We start from the raw sequence: 21,545 nt of genomic DNA, 5'->3' as shown, positions 1-21,545 counted from the left end.
CTCTCCAGTTTTACACATCCTTAACCTTGAGACCAGTAGTTTGACAAAATCATTTTAAGTAACCATTTTCAACTTTTTCAACTAACTGTTTAGTATTAAATTCAGCCATGTTTTCACCAATTAAGCTCCACAGTAAGGTCATAGCGATGATGATGACAGTTGAACCAACTCTCATGATTGATGAAGACTGTGATGTGGTTGAAAGCTCCAAAAATGATTATGAGTTCAGGTTATTTTCACATGGTGTCACCTGCTAAACAGGTTAATGTTTCAGTTGGAAATTATCTGGACATCTGGCATTTCTCTAAGATTCAGTGGTACAGACCATAACTTAATTAGCCCCAGTCCAAGTAGCAATGTTTTAAGAGCCCTGAGCTAAAGGGTACATAAAATGTTTAAAGAAATGAGACCAGCATGCCTCTGCTTGCAGTGTTTTAAGGATCACTATCTAATGAAGTTGAAATTGGAAGGTGTGGAAGTTTTGAAGTTCTCCATGGTCTTCAGAGTTGTGGTGGTCTCTCTGTAAGGTGAAGACACATGTTCAAAACAACAACTGTAATTGTAAGGTTAATTATTTTACTATATATTGGCTGAAGGGAACACACCTTTTTTATGTCTAAAACAGAGGAATTAGGCAAACCTGCTGTGTTCCCCAGCAGACGCTGAATGATCTCCTGCAGTGCCACAGCGTACTCCTCGAAGTCCTCTTCTTTCATGGTGACGCCAATTTCAAAGGGAGCGGTTATCTACTTAGGGGAGAGGAAGACCATGAAGTCAAAGGGATCACATTTTTGTGGTGTTCTGTAGTCACGAGTGTGATGTCCACTAACTGTAATGTGGTGGTCCTCATTTGGTGGACTCGGCTCCTCCATGACTTGGCGGCCGACCCTGTAAGACCTCCCCCTGTTCTGTGGTTGAACGGAGAAATCTCATGAATGTAACCCATTCAGCTTTATGTCAGAAGTTCAAATGCAGATTTACATGCTTCTCTGCTTGAATAAAGTATAGTAAACAGTGTAGTCACTTTATTTGAAGTTCTAACTATAAGTGCACAATATAGCCCTTAATTCATCTGGTGATGTGTCAAATTTCCCTTGTTTTACTCCTCCAAATTTAGAAACTTGCGCCATATGGTAAAGAAAATGCCTGCAGACAATAAGAATGTGAACATTTCAGTCATAGGACTGACATCTACACAACTCTGTAACATTGCTTAAATTCAGAAATTTGTCAGAAGTTGTCCATTGGGCTCAGTAGGATAGCACAAGGTTAAATAAGCTTGTTATATTCTAAGTATGAAGACGAAGAAAAAAAATCTCACAGCCAATTAATTGTTGACTTATTACTGACTCAATCTTCCTCATGTTTAAAGTGATGATGGCTTCATATTTAAAACAGCAGAATATAAAGACGACAGATACACGCATCATTCAGTTATGATGTTTCTTCTAAAAGAGTTCATCCAAAAAGCTCCTTTACCTGAGGTTTTTGTGAAGGGCTGAGGAAGCTGGAGCCTGCGCTGGTCGACTTGCACCACAAGGCCAGAGAACACAGCAGAAACACCAGTAAACAGCTGTTTCTTTTCAAAAACATGGTGGGATAAAAATCTCAGCTGCTCGCTTTACTGAAGGCAGTGTAATGAAGCAGTTTACCATGTAAATGGTCAAAAATATTGATCTGCTGGTCACTGACTCTGTGAGTTCAGCTTCTGGCTTCATACCTTTATATACCTTTCATCCTTTTTCATTTTGGTTTAAAATGCATTCAACATAACAGTGACAGACACTTGTGCTGTCTTTTCATGGTAGCACTGGACTGTTCAAATGTTTGAATTGATAACAAAGTAGACATTTCTCTGTTGTGACCTGATAGCAACCCTGTTGATCATCTTACCTTTTCAATGCACTGATGGAGGTAATAGTATTGCTGTCATAGAGATACAGATAAATGGGACTGATTGGGCCTATTATGCATGCTTACAGCAGCATACCAATATTGAGCTGTTATTCCCAGGAACAGTGCAATACAAATAGTGTTTGCACAGCGAGAAAACTCACTTTGTATCAACACAGTTAAATATAAAGATCAATATTAAACACTGGTTGAAATCACACTGGTTGAACCATAAAGAATTCTCTTTTAAGAAGTCTTATGTGCATCAAACTGAATGTATATTTTATGAACAGGTAATGCTATCAATTTTTAAAAGTTTAATTGGAGAAAACCCTATTCAAAATGAACTAAACTAACCTAAAAACTGAGTATACTGACTGACCCAAAGCCTACCTTTTTTTTTTTTTTTTTTTTTAATTGTGGGTTTAAAACAGATCCAAATCCATGCAACCTTTATATGAGTCACACATTCAGTGTTCAAAGCTGCTATTTACACACTGTTTACTACATGATGCTTTAGTCTGTGTGTGTAAACACATCCACATGTAGTCTGGAAGTTACGTTTTTTGAAAGATACTGTAACAGCAGATCATTATACAGCAAACAAAAGTCCTTAGTAAATCATTGTTCTGAATTTGTTGTCAGTGAAATTGTGATATTTCACAACTTCATCAAACTTTATCACTACTTTCTAATTTTCCAATCAGTATTGAAGGATGTAATATTTAAAGCTTCTTACTTTCTTTTAGCATAAAAAACTCAAGTATAGTAAGCCCTATATGAGTGTTGTGTCGATTTATCGTGACAGCCCCAGCAGACCACTTTATAGAAGATTGCAGATGCCACCGCAGTGTCAGAAAATGTTTTTACCTACATACTCCAAAGGACCTCAGTCTTCTTGGCAGATGGAGACGACTTTGGCCCCACATCTGTGTTGTTGTGAGGTGTACACATACATACATACATACATACATACATACATACATACATACATACATACATACATACATACATACATACATACATACATACACAGCTATTGTGTTTACAGAATAAACGCCACTAGTTGGCGGTAAAGCGACATCCTAGAGAGAAAACCACCAACGAAGAAGTCGGGCTTAGTCAAGGTAGTAGTAGTATGGAGATGATGGCGTAGAAGAGAGTTGGTAAACATGGATAAAAAGAAGAAACCCTTCGACGTGACTGCTTCATCGGTGAGTTACATTGAGAAGCAGCTTTATAAACATTTTATTGATGCCCTGTGTGGCGGTGGAACTTTTTATTCAAACGATAATAAGAGCTAACGTTAGCTAACTTGCTGTCAGGCTAATAATTAGCAAACCGTTAAAGTTGTGTTGGTAGCAAAGAATAAACATTTGCATCGTGTTCTTAATCTGCATTTTGGTTATGCTTTTCTTCTTACAGCTTGTAGATCTTAAAGCTGAATTGTACAGAAAGCAAGAACAATTCAAACAGGACAAACTCGGGCAAGAAAACGATGGTGCTGGATTCACATCAAAATCCAAAGTCAAGGTACAGGATCTGTGTTTTTTAGGGGATTTTTTTTTTTTCTTGCTTGTGTATTTACAGATTGAGATTACAGACCGTGTCCTGTCTTCATGCTTCTGTGTAGAAACCTAATGTCTGGAGCAAACAAAATGCTGGTGTTTCAGCAAGAGCTGAGAAAGACGCGGAGCAGATGTCTGAGGAGCAGAGGAGCCTCGATACATCAAAGTGAGTTGAACATATTGTGCAGGTGCGCAGGACATTCACTGTCATAATATAATGGTGACCCAACTGCTGACTCCTCATTTATCTTCTTAAAACAGACGGAAGTTGGAGGAGAAGGCTAAGCTCTACGAGCAAATGACAAAAGGAGATTTTCCCGGTTGGTGAAATGTAAATTACATCTTCCTAATATTTGGCTGCATGACAAAATGTAGTTAATGTGTAATAAACGTGTGCTGTGATATGTCAGATGAAGAAACAGAGGGTCTGTTCCTGGTTGACTTCACCCAGAAGATTATTGACAAAAAGAGAGAAACATTTGCACAGAAGGAAACAGATTACGAGGAAAGAGACAACCCATCTCCTGTCCCTCCTCCTCAACACCCGGATGAGGAATGGTAACTGCTTCATTCATTTTCAATGGTCTGGAAACATGTAGTTTAGTTAGGAAGTTGTTCAAAAGTATACACTTGAACTGTATAAGGAAAACATAAAAGCACTGACAAATCCCGGTGATATAAGAAGTAGTGCTCCCACTGCCACCACTATTACTAACCTGGAGTGCTAGTTAAAATGAAAAAAGTACAAATAAATGTGAAAATGTATACGCAGTATAATGCCACAACTTAAACCCTGTTATTAAAGTGTTCTCCTAATGAATTGTTTTTGTGAAGGGTGGATTATGTGGATGCTTTGGGACGATCTCGAAGATGCATGAAGAAAGACCTGCCAAGTTTTAAGAAAATGGACCAAGAATTTCAAGGAAAAGGGTAAACATTTTAAAAGTAACGACTTTTTAAAGATGCAGGCGATGCTTTCTTAAAATTGAAGGTTGGTGTTGTGCTGGGAACTTCAACTCTTTTGGATGTGATTATTCCATAAAGGAAATCCTCAGCTGACAAGACATTACTCTCAGAAGACATGCGTCGAGAGCTTCAGAGGCAGGAGTGGGAAAGGGAGGAAGAGGAGGCTATGAAGAAGCCTGTTGGACCGATCCACTATGAGGATATCAGGGGACAAGGTAACTGTTTAAACAGTTCTGAAACATTTCCGCACAACCACGAAATCAAATGTTTTGGTTTGTAAGACGTGTTTTGTCTGTTTGTTCATCTCAGAGGCTCGGGACCTTGGTGTGGGTTACTTTGCGTTCTCTAAGGATGGAGAGCAGCGCAGAAAGCAGAGAGAAACTCTGGACATGCTCAGAGACCAGGTGAGCTGCTGATCACTGGACAGATATAAGCACAGGCATACTTGTGCATTTAAACCACCCCACACTACAAGGATACTCTTACATTATGGACTTTTAACACATACTGTATATCCACACTGCACTAGACTGACACACATATGTTGTCCATATATCATCACTGTTCCCAGTGTTGGCAGTGTTGCTACACACTTATGAGTCCTTCTATACTTATGAGTACCCTATACTATACTCTCTTTTACACCTGTCCTGTCTTTCAGACAACAGAGCAGCGCACTAAGAGGGAACATCTGAAGGAAAAGAGGCAGGCCATCCTGCAGGCCCGACTGGCCAAGGTGAGGCAGAGGAAGATGAAGAAGGCCAAGCTGGATGGCACAGAGGACAAGCAGGAGGAGGAGGAGAATGAAGGTTAGTATCCACTCCTACCCTCACATCAAATCAGTCCCAGCTGCTGCTTATCTTGATATTATAGAATTGGAGCTGTTTGTATACAAAGTCTGTTTGCATGCTGCAGTTCAGTGATCACATGAATGTTAATGAGGGATTGTCATGAATTGTTTGTCCTAGGAGAGGAGGGCGAAGGTGAATTAATAGGACCCTCGCCTCCACCAGAGGAGTTCCCAGAGGTCAGCACAATCAAGAAGGTGGAAGTGGAGATCCAGGAAAGGAGAGACACCAAACCAGGTGTTCCTCATGTCAGAGAATGGGACAGAGGCAAAGGTACGCCTGATTATTTAAATGTTCACATTAAGAATTCATCTCTTACATCAGGACTTCAGTTAAGACTTGAGACACTTCACTGTACATGTAGGTGCTTCCTCTTCATTCTCTTTGAGATGTGACCATGTGATAAAAAGTCGTGGGTTATGTAGTTATTAGTTAGACTGTCATCTCTCACTGCACTTTTTGTGGTCCTTTGTTATAGAGTTGTGTTTAGATAGCTATAATGTGTTGTGGATGAGAGCGTAATTCAAACTAAAGTATGAATTTTGTTTTCAAGGTTAAAGTTATTGTTTCTGTACCTTGTCAAATAATGGACTTCTTTAACGCCATCTTTTTACTGTTTCTTACAGAGTTCATGTTTAGTGAGTGGAAAACTCGCCGTCGTGACGAGCGAGAGTCAGAATTTGCACCTCCCTCTGCGTACTTTAACGAAGGAAAGAGGCAAACACCGGGAAAGATTAAAACTCAGGAGAATGAAGCCAAGATATCCTTCAAGTGGTCCAAAGGCCCAGGAGGAAACTCTGAGTGTGAGGAGGAACCACAGTCTAAAGCTGCTCCCTCACCTCCTCCACCTCAACAAAATTCTCCAGCTGCTCCACAACCACAGAGCTCACCACAGTCATCCCCTTCAGATCACCCAGCACATTCAGCTCCTGTGTCTGCTCCCCCTTTTAATCCTCAGTATCCCCCTCCTCCATTTTATCCTCCATTTCCTCCTTCTCAGTTTGCTGGACCACCTCACCTGTTTCCTCCATTTCCCCCACAGTACCCAAACCAGTACCATCCCCAGTACCATCCCCAGTACCATCCCCAGTACCATCCCCAGTATCATCCACAGTATCCATCTCAGCAGCCCCCCCAGACTGCAGATGCCCAGCAGCCTGCTCAGAGTCTAGATGACATGCTTTCCTTTTACAGGAACTCTTCCTGATCTCTGAGCTGTTGTGTTTTCTGTGTAGTTGGTTCCTATTGTGAGTGTAAATATTGCCTTTTTTGAGGAAATTGCAGAAACACCAGAACCTGAGCTCTGTGGAGTTTTAATATTTAATTATTTTTTATTATTATAATTTTTGCTTTGTGAAAAACACTGTTAATTTTAGTTGAGCTCTCATACATATAGATCCTCCACCATTTCACGTGTTTGTAGTCAGATCATAAACTTATCAAACGAAATTAAATGCTGTGGAAAATATCCACCAGGTGGTGCTGTACATCATGTTGAGAGAGTGCAAGTAAGCAGGCTTGTGTTCTGTGGTTATTTATATGAACTGGTAAAGGAAATCCTTCTAGAGCTGCAGTTATTATCATTATTGATTGATCTGCTCATTATTTTCCCCATTAAATGATTGTTTTGTAAAAGTGAAAAATGTCAGTGACTGTTTTCCGGAGTTCAAGATGACGTCTTCAGAGATATTGATGTGTCTTTCCAGCTGTTCGCAACCCTAAGATATTCAGTTTATTATCACAGAAGACAAAGGAAAAGCTGCAATTCATCACAAAAAAAGTGGAACCAGGAAATCTTTTTTACTTAAAATCTAACATAAACCCTTTTTTTATTATCAAAATGGGGATGATTGTGCTGCCAATCAGCTGAGCATTATAGCTCAATGTAAATCTATAAATCTATGTACAAGTGTTTGAATTATGATGCAAATATTTCAAAGACTTGCCTTTTTATTATCAAATGTATAAATAGTCTATATTGCCTAATTTCTCAAACTGCGTTAAGTCATGACAGCTGGGAAAAGGCAGCAAGTCTCACATGCTCCTCACGGTTTAATCAGAGTAACATCCAAATAATGTAAGTGATAAATAATGCTCGAGATGAACCCGTTTCCCCTCAGCTATGGCTACCACACTCAAAGGTCTGTGTTTTCTGTTGTGAAATATTACCATGCTGCCAGTGAAGATCGTCATGTGTAACCTAATAGTAGAAGATGGATTCATAACTTCTCAGTCTCATACTGTTACCAGTATAAACTCACTGTATATCACAGCATTGAAGCTGTACAACTGGCTTTGTGTGATTCAGAAGGCTGAATGTTAGAGGTTTCAATTAATGTTAACAAAACAAAACGGACGGTGTCTGAGTCTTGTGCCTGATAACATCAATGCAGAAATTTCAGACATGTAGTCTTCAGTGACAAAGGACAGTGGATTACATTGTTTTACATGTGTTGAAATGTGACACAGACGCAGTCAATTGTCTGACTCCGACCTCTGCCCTTGTCCTGGTCCACAGGAACAGCGTGAGACCTGAGGCACGTCAGGAAGCGAGGGGAACTATTCAGAGGAGTTGATAGTTGCCAGCAGTTTGATTTATAATATCTAGAACTATAACTTGACCACAGATCAAAGATCAGATCAGCCCATTATCCTCTTAATTAGACATTTGGCTTGATGTCTGGCTCTCTTGTTTCCTCTCTCAGGCAGGAGAATAGGTAGTTTGGCAGTCAGTGTGTTTTGTGGATCTCCTGTATGAAGAGGTGGTTCTCTTCCTGATGTGGAGGATTGCTGACCCCACTGTGACCTTAAACACTGTGTTTTTTCCCCTATTTGTTCCTGCAGCCTCAAGTTAGACCAGTCCAAGCAGAGTGAGAAACACACGCTCAGATACTGCCCCCCGGTAGGTGTGTATGTATATACACAGTATGTGTGTGTGTGTGTTCATATACAGTAAGTGTGTCTGTTTGTTTGAATTGTTGAAGCCAATTTGACGCCTGACTAAATTTGCTTCCTAGGAGGTGGGATGATGCTGATACAGTGGCAAGACCTCACAGAGTGATAGTCATACAGGGATTTAAAAATGCTCTTACGCACATCGCCTACATAATGCAGTACTTACTGCAGTACGTGTAACAATGAAGAAAAGCTCTGTCTAATGAGGTTTACAACAGAATAATCCCTAAAAAATGAGAGCACACAGAGGCAGCCTAATTTAGTTTGTGGTTAGGCTTTTCTTTTTACCCACAGCAATGTTGGTTGGTCAGTCCACTTTGGTCCAGACTCAAATATTACTGAAATATATTGTATAAACTGGAATTGTTGAATTGTTGTACAGGCATTCATGGTTTCCACAGGATAAATCCTAATGACTTCAATGATTCTCTCACTTTTCCCCCAGCACCACCATGAGGTTATTTGTGGTTTTGAATGAAATGTCCCAACTATTTGATTGACCACCATGGGATTTATGGACATTCATTTACCTCTGAGGATGACTTTGATGATCATCCAAATTCATGTGATTGTGTTTCTGCTAATTAGCAAATGCTAGCATGCTAAAATTATAAATTAAGATGGTTAACATCATAACTGCTAAACATTAGCATGCTGTTGTTCCAGCACTGTCATGGTGAACATGTTAGCATTTAGCAAAGTGCAGCCTCACAGAGCAGCTAGCATGCCTGTAGACACTTAGCCATGCTAAACCAAATCTGTACTCTCATCACTTCAACCATACCAATATTATGACAGATTGGATGCAATGAAATGCAATTGCATGTATATATGCAGATGAGCAAACAGCAAGAATTCAAATCTGCTATGCTAAATGCTAATGCTAAACTAAGGCAGTGAACATATGGTAAACATTACACATGCTCAACATCAGAATGTTAGCATCACAATGTCAGAGTTTAGCTCAAAACACTGCAGAGTTGTTAGCATGACTGCAGGCTCTGTATGTGGACAATAGTGTGTTTTCTTGTACAGACAGAACAAGTAGGGGCTGTAGCGCTCAGAGCAGCTTCTTTTAGCTTCATGCTGACCGTCCACCCTGCACTGAGAAGAGCAAGAAGCATCCTGACGTTCTCTTCTGTACAAATTACCACGGCACAAAAAAACTAAAAGAAAAATAAGAAAAACATGCCTCTTCTCAGCTCAATGTGACTTGCTGACTCACCACTTTAATGAGTCTAATGACTTATTAGTGACAGGAAGGTGTGTCTCCACCCTCCTCTCAGGCACCAGCTCCACTGAGAAATGATCTCTGCATTTAGTTGTGGCAGTTTAATCCTGCTGTGGCTAAGGAAAATGGCAACCTGCTGTTTTCATAATAGAAAATAAATTATCTTCAGCGTGTGGAAACGGCTGCAGATGTAATATATTAAAGTAGTTCAGTTTTATTGATTTTTTTTAGAAAGTATTATCTGTATAGCCAGCAGTCAATTATGCACTGTTCAGACATGCTGTCACACACACAGTGCTGGTGTCAGTTTACTGTTGATAATCCTTACAGTGCAGCTATAAATCTACTGTAGCGCAGGAGCTAATGGAGCCTTTATGAGGAAGGATATGAAGCGAATATGGTGTCTGACTCTTGTTCCTCAGTAATCCTGTCTTATGTCCTTTAGACCTGGGCAGGCAATCATTGTTGCCTTTATGGCACTGCAGGACATTGATCCAGAGATGAACGGAGGGAGGGGCAGAGCTGGCCCCTTTTTAATGCAGTTTTACTGGGATAAAAGGCGACTAAGGAATGGCCTAGACAATAAGCTGTGATGTTTACCCCCTGCTATTAGCAAAATTAAACTTCAGACACAGTAAGATCAAATATATCCCTTCACAGACCTTATTTGTATTAAAAATATTCATATTCACACACACCGCAAAGTACTCTAGTGTATCTTTTTCTAAAATAATTAGAATTATACTATGGCAAAATATACTTGCCTTCTATTGGAGACATAGATAAGAAGATTGATGCTACTCTCATATCTGCCTGTTAAATACAGACAATATGCAATTAGCTTAGCTTAGCATAACGACTGCAAACAGAATGAAACAGCTTACCCCGGCCCTCTCCAAAGGTAAAACAAATGCAAAAACAAGCACCATAAAGCTCACTAATTAACACAGTAAATTAGTGTTTTTGCATTTGTTTTAACTTTACAGAAACCAAAGTGTAAAAACAAATGTTCTCCATTTTATGCTGGGAGCACTAACTTCCTGGAGTCTCTTTGCTTCACTTGTGCTCCAACATGCCAGACGTCCTCCACTGAAACTGCGCACAGTTTACCGCTGGCGTAGCCCCTGTGAGACCCAGATGCGCTACAAGCTCAGATAAGACACTTGTCTAGAAGAGGTTTTTAATTCTTGGGGCAGTTTTATGATACAGAGTTTCAATGACCCATCTGGGGACTGAACTCACAAACTGGGAGAGGGAATCAAACTCATAAATTGTCAATCCCAGTGCAGATGCTACAGCTGTAAGTTCACTGAGCTGGAAGAGTCTTTGATATTGGAAGGGTTACTCAACAAAAGAGCAGTGCCATTTTAGACTGCAAAAAAAAGACACAAAAATAGCCCAAAGAGACAGCATTTTGAGCTTTTAGGATCAGTTTAGGATTCTTCTTTAAATTACCAACATTAACATAAAAACAAGTGAAGGGAATACTACTGGCTCCATTAAGGATAATAGGCCATAAAGACTCGATCGGCATATTGGGCCAACAAACAAATTCAGACAACTACAACAGGATACTGAGAAGTTTATAAAAGAATGAACAAATAATACAGTCTGAAAGGGCCGCTGCAGTTTTCAGGTCAAGTTTTCTCACACACTCTAATTTATCCCAAAACATTTATGCGCCCTGACCACAAATGTTATTTTTGTATTTACTCCAGAACTCCAGCAGGCAGGTTTCTCAAAAGCAGGATGTGATGTTTACATCCACTACAAGAAGGGGGATCCTAATGCACATAAAAAACAAATGCAGCTTTATGAGGATTTGTTCAGGATTTAAGATGTGGAGACAATGCAAATTATCCTAAATGATGGGTCACATTCATACAGCGGCCATTCTCCTCTGATGCCACACTCAGGATGGGAGACTCAAATGCTCTATCAAAAGGAAATGTCATACTGCTGTGTTCCACGTTGCCAGTTTTATGAACATAGAGAATCTGATTTCACCGTCATCATTTTATCATTTCACCTGATTAATCAGCAAAGGAAAAGACACAGGATAGTTACAATCAGGCCATATTTAAAGATTAAACATATTTGATAACCCATAAGACAAGAGCTTAGCATTCAACCTCTTCCTAGCTAACATTACTATTCGGTAGTGTTCTACAATAAAGCTTGTTAGACAAACTGTAAGCTTGATTATCCAGTGTGTTGTATTTACAGGCTTAAATGAATGTGTCAAAGATGTGTGCTTATATTTCAGAATTAATTTACACTTTTTACATTGTGTCGTTTAACGCTATCAATCAGTAATGTTAGCCAGTGCTAACATTAGCTGTTGTCTAATGGTAGCTAAGCAGTATTCACTTATGTTGTTTCACCTTGAAATATGGCCCAGTTTGCCCCCGAATTTTGCCTTTTCAGTTACTAATCAATAAGGAAGCGGTTGAATGGTACCGATTTGGCATGTTCCCAATGTTTATATGTTTTACAACCTGGAACACAGCAGTGCAGCATTTCATTAACAGCATTCGAGCTTCACCACAGTGTGAAAATGGCTTATAGCACTTGAATTTTTGTTGGATTTTAAAGTGTTGTGGACTTATAAATCATACAAAACTTTTAAAAACATGCGGAATTCAGAGGAAAGAAAGGCACACACTAGTATAAGGGAACATTGATTAAAAAAACAAAACAAAAACTGCCAGACAAGTAGTAAAGTAACTTTATGATGAGTTTTTTAGTGGTCATAAAACAATAGGGGGCTTTTTGTGAGGTCCGGCAAGACTGAAAGAGACAAGTGCAAAATCTTAACATTCATTAGAGCTTATTACATTTCATTTCTGATACGTAAGCAGGTTTATCCATCTAAATTAATTTCACCTTCTGTACTGTACCACCTGAGATGGACAGCTGCATGGTTTCATTTCCTTTCAGCGTGACGTGATTCTCGCTTTGGGATGCAAGTTGTTCTTCTGTGTGCTTATCTCAGCTGTGGAGCGCTGCAGGAGTTTCACTTGCTGTCTTTTGTCAGAGTCCTCATAGAAATGCCACATGATATAAACCACATGAAAAGCAGGGGGGAGCTGAAATCTAAAGATCCGCAGAGAGGAATGGCAGCCAGTGTTGGTTTCTGAGCCAGTTTTTGCTGTTACTGCTTCTGCTACAGTTATTACAATCATCCCCAAAAACATTGCTCATAAAATTCATGGCGCCGTCACTACAACTTCATAAAAATGAATAATGTCACCAAACACAATTAAAAATTGGCTCTTTGAAATACATTTTTCATAATTTCGTCAACAAAATCTGCACATAATAGAAAGAGAACAATTCCTAAGAAATAAGACCAAAAAATTAGACAAACTTATTTAATCACATGCTGGTGTTCATAGGGCAGACAATTAAAACCCATTATTGCCTCAACATCCCACACTGCTCCGTGCGAGCACTGTTTTGCTGCTGTAGGCTTCTTTAATGGTCCATCAGTGAATAGCATCATGTGCTGCCGTGGATTGCCACCTCCACACTGTGAGGCGATGTGCATCAGATGGAGGTCCGGGTCCCCTCTGTCAGCATCACCCCACGGTGAGCTGTAATGAGTTGGCGTGTGCATAATGAGAGCTAATACTGCCACAGCTATTGAGCTGCTCTTGCCACCAGGCCATAATGCCACTCCTGCTGTGTTGTGTCAAACAGCCACATGCAAAACAGACTGGTGCCAGTGAGCTTGATGGCAGGCCTGCTGCAGTTCTCCCCAGCAGCAGATGGATCACAGGAAGAGGGACAAAGGCCCCGTGAAGTCTCAAATGACAGCATTTGGCTGCAGTTCAACTCACAACGTGAGGTGGCTGAATTTATGTTGTAAATAACACCGTTGCTCTCTGTTAACCATATAGTGGGGCTGGGTATCACTTGAAAATCTTCAGCTCTGGTGTTGACACAATACCTGAATTTTGGTCCTGATGCTGATACGTTTCTTTGAGAAACATAAACGCGCCCCAGTTCAAGGTCCAGTGTGTAGAATTTAGGGGGATCTTTGTGCCATAGACCTCCTCTGTTGTCCAAAAACAAAATTATAACATTGAACCACACTGTTGCACTGGCTGACAGGATTGAAAGACGTTTTCAGATTCAGTGACAGCACCAATACATTAATGTGAAAATACCCCATTAGAGGTAAAAGTCCTGTTTTACTTAATTAAAAATACAGAAGTATTATCATTAAAACATACTTATAGTATCAAAAGTGAAAGTACTGATCACATAGAAAAATGGCCCCTGTGATATATGGCTTTATGACTTTTATCATTATGCCAGTGGCTCCAAACTTAGGGGTGAGGCACAGTCCTCAGAGTGACGAGATATACCTGAGGGGTCATGAGATAATTCATGTGGCACAAAAAAAGAAGAAGCTAAATTTGTCTGAGGATTTTGGACTATTTGTTTTTTGGAAAAATTTACTATACTTACATTTTTTGTGTCTCAAAAAATTATTTAAATGAAACCATCTGAGAAGTTTAGAGGAGAGCTGTCTCTTTGGTGGAACTTGGTGCCCCAAGAATTACTTTTCGTCCCTGCTGCTGTAAATATTCATTAGATTACCAAATGTGTATACATTTGCAGCTGGAAATAGTCAACAACAAATACACTGACTGCTCCTGTTTGATGATGCTTTTTAAAAACTACACTTCCCAGGTGTTTTAGGAATGATTTAGCTTTTTCTAATAAAAAAAACTATTCTATTTGTGACTTGCTATTAAAGATTTATGTCTTCAGAGGAACCAACTGAGGAACAGACATGGCAGGGAAGTCAGAAAGTGTAAGTGACTTATGCATCATTTTTTCTGGTCTTCTCACGAAATTTGTTGAAAAAAAGAGATTTTATCGAATAACTTCAGATTTATCTTTTAAAATGTGGAACTATCTGATCAAAAAATAAGCAAACAACATTACATATCTGTCCAGACAATACTTTCAATACTCCAGATGGGCACATTTTGTGCAGTACTAAAAGACACCCAGCAATACTTATCATATACTTGACTGGATTTTTTGCAGTGCGTTGACTTTAGTCCTCTGGGCGTCTGACCAGGTTTCAGCTTCCTCCCTACATGAACTGATTTGTTCATAATAAGTGAGGGCCTGGGCTGAATTCATGATTTAAGTTGTTGGCTACCTTAAAGAAGTGAGCAAATGTGTTTGAAACGCTGAGGCATGTTAAATGTCTTAAGTGTTTACGTTTGTGTTCAGCTGAACTGTGAGCTGGGAGGGCAGTTTGTCTCTTGGGCAGTGTATGCGTTGTCCGACAGCCCCCCCGCCGGCTCCTTGTGGTGTTGGATAAAGATATTAGCTGGACACTGTTGACACTGCATGCACACTCGTAATGGCCTCATAAATTCTGCTCGTGTGAAAGGGAGAAAGGGAGTGAAAAAGGCAGGAAGGGACTGTGGACTCATTGGCAGTCCACTCTCACTCTCTGCCTGCTCCAAACCACCCAGCATGCTTCCTACCTGCAGTACACTCAGGGCTGCTTCATACTGTGGTTATATATATATTTAGTGAAGTAACACCTTTGTAAAGCACTGATTCTGGACAGGATATTATGTAGAAAATGCCAAATTTGTGCATACTTTCTGAAAGCATCTACCTTTGTAAGTGGAGTTAGGGTTGTTTGCTTCTAGAGAGCCGAAGTCCTGATGTCATATCACAAGCCTCTGTTTCATTAGCTTAGTAATCTCTGCTGTCTAAAAACTTCAGCACTGTTCAGGTCTCTCTATCCTGCTGTTATTACAGACAAAGGCTGCATCCCAATTTTCTTTCGCCCATTGTTGGGAACCTCCAATAAACTAGCAGTAGACAATCATAGTGTTCTTCAACGCAAATAGTGAACAAGGGACTTGGCAATATAGCTTGGTCCTAGCCCATTAAGGCCTTCGTGTACAAGGAGGAAAACCTTAAAATCAATTCTGACTGTTATAGGAAGCCAGTGCAGAGCAGCTACAACTGGACTAATGTCCTTGTGTATCTGGTTAATAGCTGAGCTGCAGAGCTTTGAATGAGCTGAAGTCTCTCTGTGGTGAGAGTAAGTCAGGAGAACTGGATTTTTAGTTGACAGCATTACAATTTTACAACTCAGAAGTTTGTTTCACTTCAGCTCTCTGTGTCGCCACTGTGAATCAAAGCTGAGTTTTTCAGGGTTAAATTCTGACATTTGTTAAATAATAACTAATATCCACCACAAGATTTCCTCTTCTGTGTGCTGGTCATTGTTTACAGTCCGACTGACAACTTGATACCTGCAAATGACTGAATGTAAAACTTAAATTGTCATCGGACGACAGCATTTTGGCCTCCTTTGCTCCCACACGGACTGTTTATCTGCATGCTCGACCATGATTGATCAACACTACTCAGACGACAAACAGAAACCAGAACGCTTCTGATACCAAAATCCTGTCTCTGCCTACAGATTCTACATTCAAAGCAGATATCTGTTTGTAGATATTACAATTTATTTTGATCATTTATTTCTGTGTTCTGTCTTTATCATGAGTTTTATAGAGGTGTCAAGTTTCTTAACATCAGTCGGATGTTTGAGTTCACTATGTTGCTTCTGAGGAGCTGAAGTTGTTTTATGTGTTGTTTTGATTGTTCCTCCAAGCTGTGTGACCCTGTGACACTATCAGCCTAATTGATGTAATTAGCTAGCACACCTGATATTTATTAGACCTTCTCCTGATGATGATTTTTTTTAATAAAACTGAAAGCTTGAGCCTGGAGCAATGTCTCTGTCACATTTTAAAGCAACCTGCTAATATCTATTAAATATCAGTGGATTTCCTGGTTTAATTTATATTTCATGCTCCAAATTGTTCTATCTGTAAAGGGCAAATCAGCGAGCATGGGTTTACAACATCTTCGTCAAGCTGTCAAACTTCATTTGAGGTAGATTTGTGAGCAACGCGTGAGGAAGAGGCAGCAGCTGAATGGTAAGTGACAGTTTAAAATGTGCTCGGTGTTGTCAGATCAGGCCACTGAGGTAAAGTTGATGGTGAAATGTGTCTGTCAGTGACTTTGCCTAGATTAGATGCTCTAAAGGGAGGAGGCAATGTTTCTTGGCAGCACCAATGTCACTCTTGCTCGCTCCAGTGTCACATGGCCAGTATTGATTGTTAGATGCAGGGGCTGTTAAGGGGCTACTTGCATCTCAATGTGTCCTTCAGTAGAAGATTAATGTTGCCTCTAAAAAACACAGACTCTATCCCCCCTGAATTTCTCTTCATTATTAATGCAACTGAAATGGCACTTTACCAAAGCAAAGTAAATGTCTGATTTTATACACACAGCAAGCACAGACAAGTGAGAGTAGGATGCATATTTATGGACACAAAGAACGCTTCAGGGAACTTATTTGTAAATGTAATCAGTGAAGGGACTGTCTGACATTCTTGTGTTGAATTAAGCTCCACTGCCTGAAAAGTTAAACCTGTCTTTTCCATACAAATATACACACTGACAAGTTATTGAGGACACACATAACACCCACGACAGAGGGCCAGTTCAGGTTAATCCAGTGCGGTTTTACAGTGATGTGTGATCTGTGCTCACATAAATATGGTCATTATTGCTTCCCATGACGACAACCTGATGGATGCATCGTTCAGTCTCAGGTAATGGCTGCCACTTAAATCAACAGTGATTAATTTACTGAACGTCAAAGCCAATGAATAAATCTCAGCAAGTGCTTCGATGTGCATAATACTATTGAATTTCTTTAGCATATTTAATGTCAAAACCAGTGTACAAATACTGAATGTACATGTATGTTTGCCGATAATGTATTGAAGAAAATGTGAAGCTAATCAGGATTAAACTATGATACAGACACTGTTTCCTCATATTCAGTTTATTGTTTTAGTTTATTTGAGTTATCAGGATCCCCATTAGCCACAGTTCTGCCACAGTTTTTCTCCCTGTGGTCCACAAGTGAGTCCAGTTTATTATTCAAACAGCGGTCATACACAAGTCTGTATGTGGAATGAAGCACAGTGAGAAACAAAAGTCTACAAAGATATGATAATAGTTTTCACATTTTTCTGTACATCATAAATCTTATTTTTACAGCTCTCCTTTGTCAGAACATATCCCATTGTGCACTTGTCAGAAAGTTCTCACAGAAGAACAAAAACAATCCTCCAGCTGTGTTTTCTTCCTTGTCATGATGTGAAGGGAACCTAAAATTAGACAGCCGTGACACAAGAGTTTGTTCCTGCGTCCTATTGGTTCAGTTTGCAGGATTCAGTGTTGCCAAAGACCGCACAAATCAACAATACTTTCCAAGGATTCACAAATGTGCTTCTGTGTTTTTTCTACTTTATGTTATGTTCATGTGTTTTGTAAGAGAACATGACCTTACACTTACAGCCACTTCCTTTTGTATTGATAAAAATATAGAATTTAGAATTACACAGATATGCTTCAAAGAAGAAAAACTATTAAATTAACCTTCTTGTGTTTTTGGACCCTAATTCTTCTGATATATTACAAGATGAAAGAGACAAAAAATTAGTCAGATATAATTTGGTGATTCCTGTCAACTGGAGACACAAAGTGAAGCAAGCGCCGATTTTTTTAAAAACCTTAGAAACCCGGGATATTTTCAAAAATTAGGACAATGAGCCCCAGGTTGAAAATAACTGGAATTATCCATAAAGCTTGGTGACTACGCCCTCCGTGCTTGAGCTTTGCTGAAAGACCTGAAAACAGTGGCAGGAAGGAGTATATCAAGATGGAGTTCCTTTTTTAAGCCCCAGCCTTATTGTTTCACCTCAGAGCAGGAGAGAGGAGGAGACGCACTCTTTCCTCGCCTGACGCAAACAGGAGACACAAAGACGGAGATTCACCTCAGGCTTCTCATTGTTTTCTAATCTATTGCTGAAAACATACTGACATTGTTCAGTGCTGTTACTGTACACATCCAATATGTCATGGCTGTATACATGTCTGACCTGAATCTCCACATAGATGACAGTTTATTGATTTAGTGTTGAGCTCCTAATCAATAAATACACAGATTGATTTTAATTTGAAGGCACAATCCATTGCATCCTCATGCAGCAGATTATAATAATTAGTTTTCGAAATACTTCTGCTCTGTTCCAATAGTTATAGTAGGCTTTTAAAGTCTGGAGATATTTTATATTTTTCTTATTGTTGACAAGTCCCATTAATAAGACCAAAACCAGTAATAAAATGACCCTAACTGTCCCGTCACTGTTAATACTCACTCGAGCACAACTGTGTATTCATCCTCGGCTGAAAGTAGTCCCCAACAAATGTGCCATTAACTCCTGCTTGAGTAAGGTAAAAACTACAGTGGCCAGGCGTGTCTTTTTTCAAAAAGAAGAGCCACAGACAGGCTGCAGAGGAAGTCGCACTGAAGGAGATCACGATGTTTGTTCTGGTCTTTACATGTCAGCGTATCGCCAGCCTTATGCGTTAACCATTTTTATTGTGTGTGTGTTTGGAGGGGGGAGATCTGGCATTAGTCTCTCGCGCTGCAGACTGCAGGGCCCACCTTCCTCCCCTTTATTGACTCAATATGAAAACGCAATTATTGCACCAACAAAAATGTGGTCAAAAGTGCATTACATGATATTTTCAATGAGCCAAACAGTCTGTTAGTGACATAGTGTGTACAGTCTCAAGAGCAGCACGCTGAACCAGATATTGTGGCTCATTATTGTTTAAACTAATTAGTTAGAGCTGTGCGTTCATCCTAATCATGTTTTGTATAAACATAATGAGGAAATGCTGTTGATTAACAACTTGGCAAATTGCAAAAATTTTGACATTGAACGCATCTCAGCTGATAACATATTCATCATACTACCCACTCGTAGTGACTGCAGAGTTATTCAGCTTTATATGGTTATGTTTGGGCACTGACGGCACTTTTTTAATGTTAGGGAAAGATAACGCTCTATTTTAATACAGAAAAAGTCAGCAGCCATCACGATCATTCCCTAACCTCAGCCAAAGTGCTTTTGTTGCCTAAACACAGACTGGACATGAAACCTGGACCCTGGTGTCTCGGTCCTGTATTTTGTATGTCCACCATCTGCCCTGCCTGCCTCCCTGCGACTCCAGCGTAGTACATAAAATGTAATGTTTCATTCAGTCAAACAAACACTAACTCAGAACATAATGCAGGCAGCAATAACATTTATCAGCACAACTTAAATATGAAAGCAAATTATTTTTAAATAAACACTGAGACAGTTGGTCATGTAAGACAGACAGTGACAGTGTGACCCATTAACTGATGCAGTAAAGTTTCAGGAAGCCCATCGTAGACAGAATATTCACAATCATGTGCCAGTAGCTGTCGACCAATGTGCCTAGATTTCCCTTTGTACAGTTACTTTGTTACAGTGTTATACACAAGAATAGAAGGAGAGCCTGTTCACCATTGTCCTGCACAGACGCATCAACACAGAAAGCCTCAGTATGGTGCCTGAGAGAGCGCCACTTTCCCAGGAAGACTCACACTTCGCTGGGCTGTTAAGCCAGGATTACCCTGTCTTCAAGCAGTTTGCCATATATGCGTAATGCTGGGATGAAATCTAATCACACTCATGTTTCATGGCCTGAAAAAGGTGTGTCCATTTACATGCTGCTGTTGCTGTGTGTTGAGTTTGGAGTCAAAACAACCTGGAAGACCTGACTCCCTTTTTTCTCCTTCCTACTGACCCCCGTCAGAGCCACTCCCCATTTTCATGCTCCTGATTGTTGCCACTCAATCTGTGATACACAGCACAGACACTTTTTAGAGTACAATAAATCTTCACCAGCTGACCACAATTCAAGAGTAAAAATAGCCTCCCTGACTTCACCACCAGTGAGTCACAGTGAATTCACAGAGGGGTTAAATGTGAGCATAAGGATGTGAAGTTGGGCTGTGCAGGAAACAGGGAGAGCAGTTTCCTGTTATGCAGAAACGAGGCTGTTGTACACCAATCAGACTGTCAGATAGTGTGCAGGGAAAACAAGGCTGGTTTATCAATAAAAGAGAGCTGGTTTAAGAGCACAGATATATTTTAAAGAGACATGATCAGTAATATAGAGAAATAAGGCTTTATGATAATATCGTTCAGAAAAAACAGGGATCTGTATTTTCTTCACCTCATAACTTGATCCAAACTTCAAAAATTTAACCAAATTACAGAAATTGTAAAAAGCATGAGGAGAAGCTTTGATTTCACAGACCTGCGAGACAGGATGTGTCACGGCACAGATGTGGGGAGGAACACTTCTGCAGCACTGAAAATGCCCAAGACCACGGTAGCCTCCATCAGTCTTCGCTGATCTGCTCGCCCAGCCAAACTGAGCAATCATGGATGGAGAGTTTTGGTCATACAGGTAACCAAGAAGCCAATGGTCACAATGAATGAGATCCAGAGGTCCTTTGTGGAGATGGGTGAACCTTACAACCATCAGTACAGCACTCCACCAGTCAGGCCTTTGTGGTCGAGTGGACAGACTGAAGTCATTCCTCACTAAAAAGGCACATGATAGCCTGCTGGAGTTTGCAGGACTGAGCTGAACTGAATGACTCTCAGACCGTGATAGCAATGGTCCGATGAATTGAAGATTAAATTCTTGGGCCACAGCATCATGCTCATCATCATCATGACCTCAGGTTGCAACAAAGGTTTACATTTCACAACAATGACCCAAAACATTTGCAAGAAGTCTGGAGACTGTCATTGCTGCCAAAGGTGCTTCAACCTAGCACCAAGTGAAGGGTCTGATCACTTATGTAAATGGTATTTAACCTTTTTATTTGGTAAAAATGCAGTACATAATGCTGGGAATTCAAAAACAAATGCTCATGTACAAATATAAATGTTAAGTCACATTCACTAATGAATGTTTTTCTTCTATCAATCAAATAGTTTAAATGTGGGTGGTCAATTGCTATTCACAACCTGGCAACCCCAAAATTGTACTTATTGAAGGCTTATGACTAATCTATAAAGCATCAGTACACATTAATCTACCAGCAATAATTCAATT

At 39.9% G+C, this 21,545-nt stretch overlaps 2 protein-coding genes across 2 annotated transcripts; one reads left to right on the top strand and one right to left on the bottom strand.

Annotated features, from left to right (window-relative positions):
- Positions 1-500: 500 nt before the first annotated feature.
- On the bottom strand, positions 501-1,593 carry ghrl (ghrelin/obestatin prepropeptide). The gene is given in 3 exon segments (XM_070957835.1): positions 501-520; positions 641-908; positions 1,480-1,593. Coding segments are annotated over 3 exon segments (402 nt in total).
- Positions 1,594-2,991: 1,398 nt separating this feature from the next.
- On the top strand, positions 2,992-7,211 carry ccdc174 (coiled-coil domain containing 174). The gene is made up of 11 exons (XM_070958800.1): positions 2,992-3,107; positions 3,319-3,426; positions 3,527-3,627; positions 3,723-3,781; positions 3,872-4,019; positions 4,296-4,391; positions 4,506-4,642; positions 4,737-4,831; positions 5,089-5,236; positions 5,396-5,548; positions 5,902-7,211. Exons 1-11 carry the CDS (start codon positions 3,066-3,068, stop codon positions 6,480-6,482), a joined length of 1,668 nt encoding a protein of 555 aa, XP_070814901.1. The 5' UTR covers positions 2,992-3,065; the 3' UTR covers positions 6,483-7,211.
- Positions 7,212-21,545: the final 14,334 nt, after the last annotated feature.

This window comes from Chaetodon trifascialis, chromosome 3 (assembly GCF_039877785.1).
Source record: "Chaetodon trifascialis isolate fChaTrf1 chromosome 3, fChaTrf1.hap1, whole genome shotgun sequence".
In the NCBI taxonomy this organism is placed as follows: domain Eukaryota; kingdom Metazoa; phylum Chordata; class Actinopteri; order Chaetodontiformes; family Chaetodontidae; genus Chaetodon; species Chaetodon trifascialis.
The sequence above is the reverse complement of the archived record's forward strand: the minus strand, read 5'-3'. Positions and strand labels throughout refer to the sequence as shown.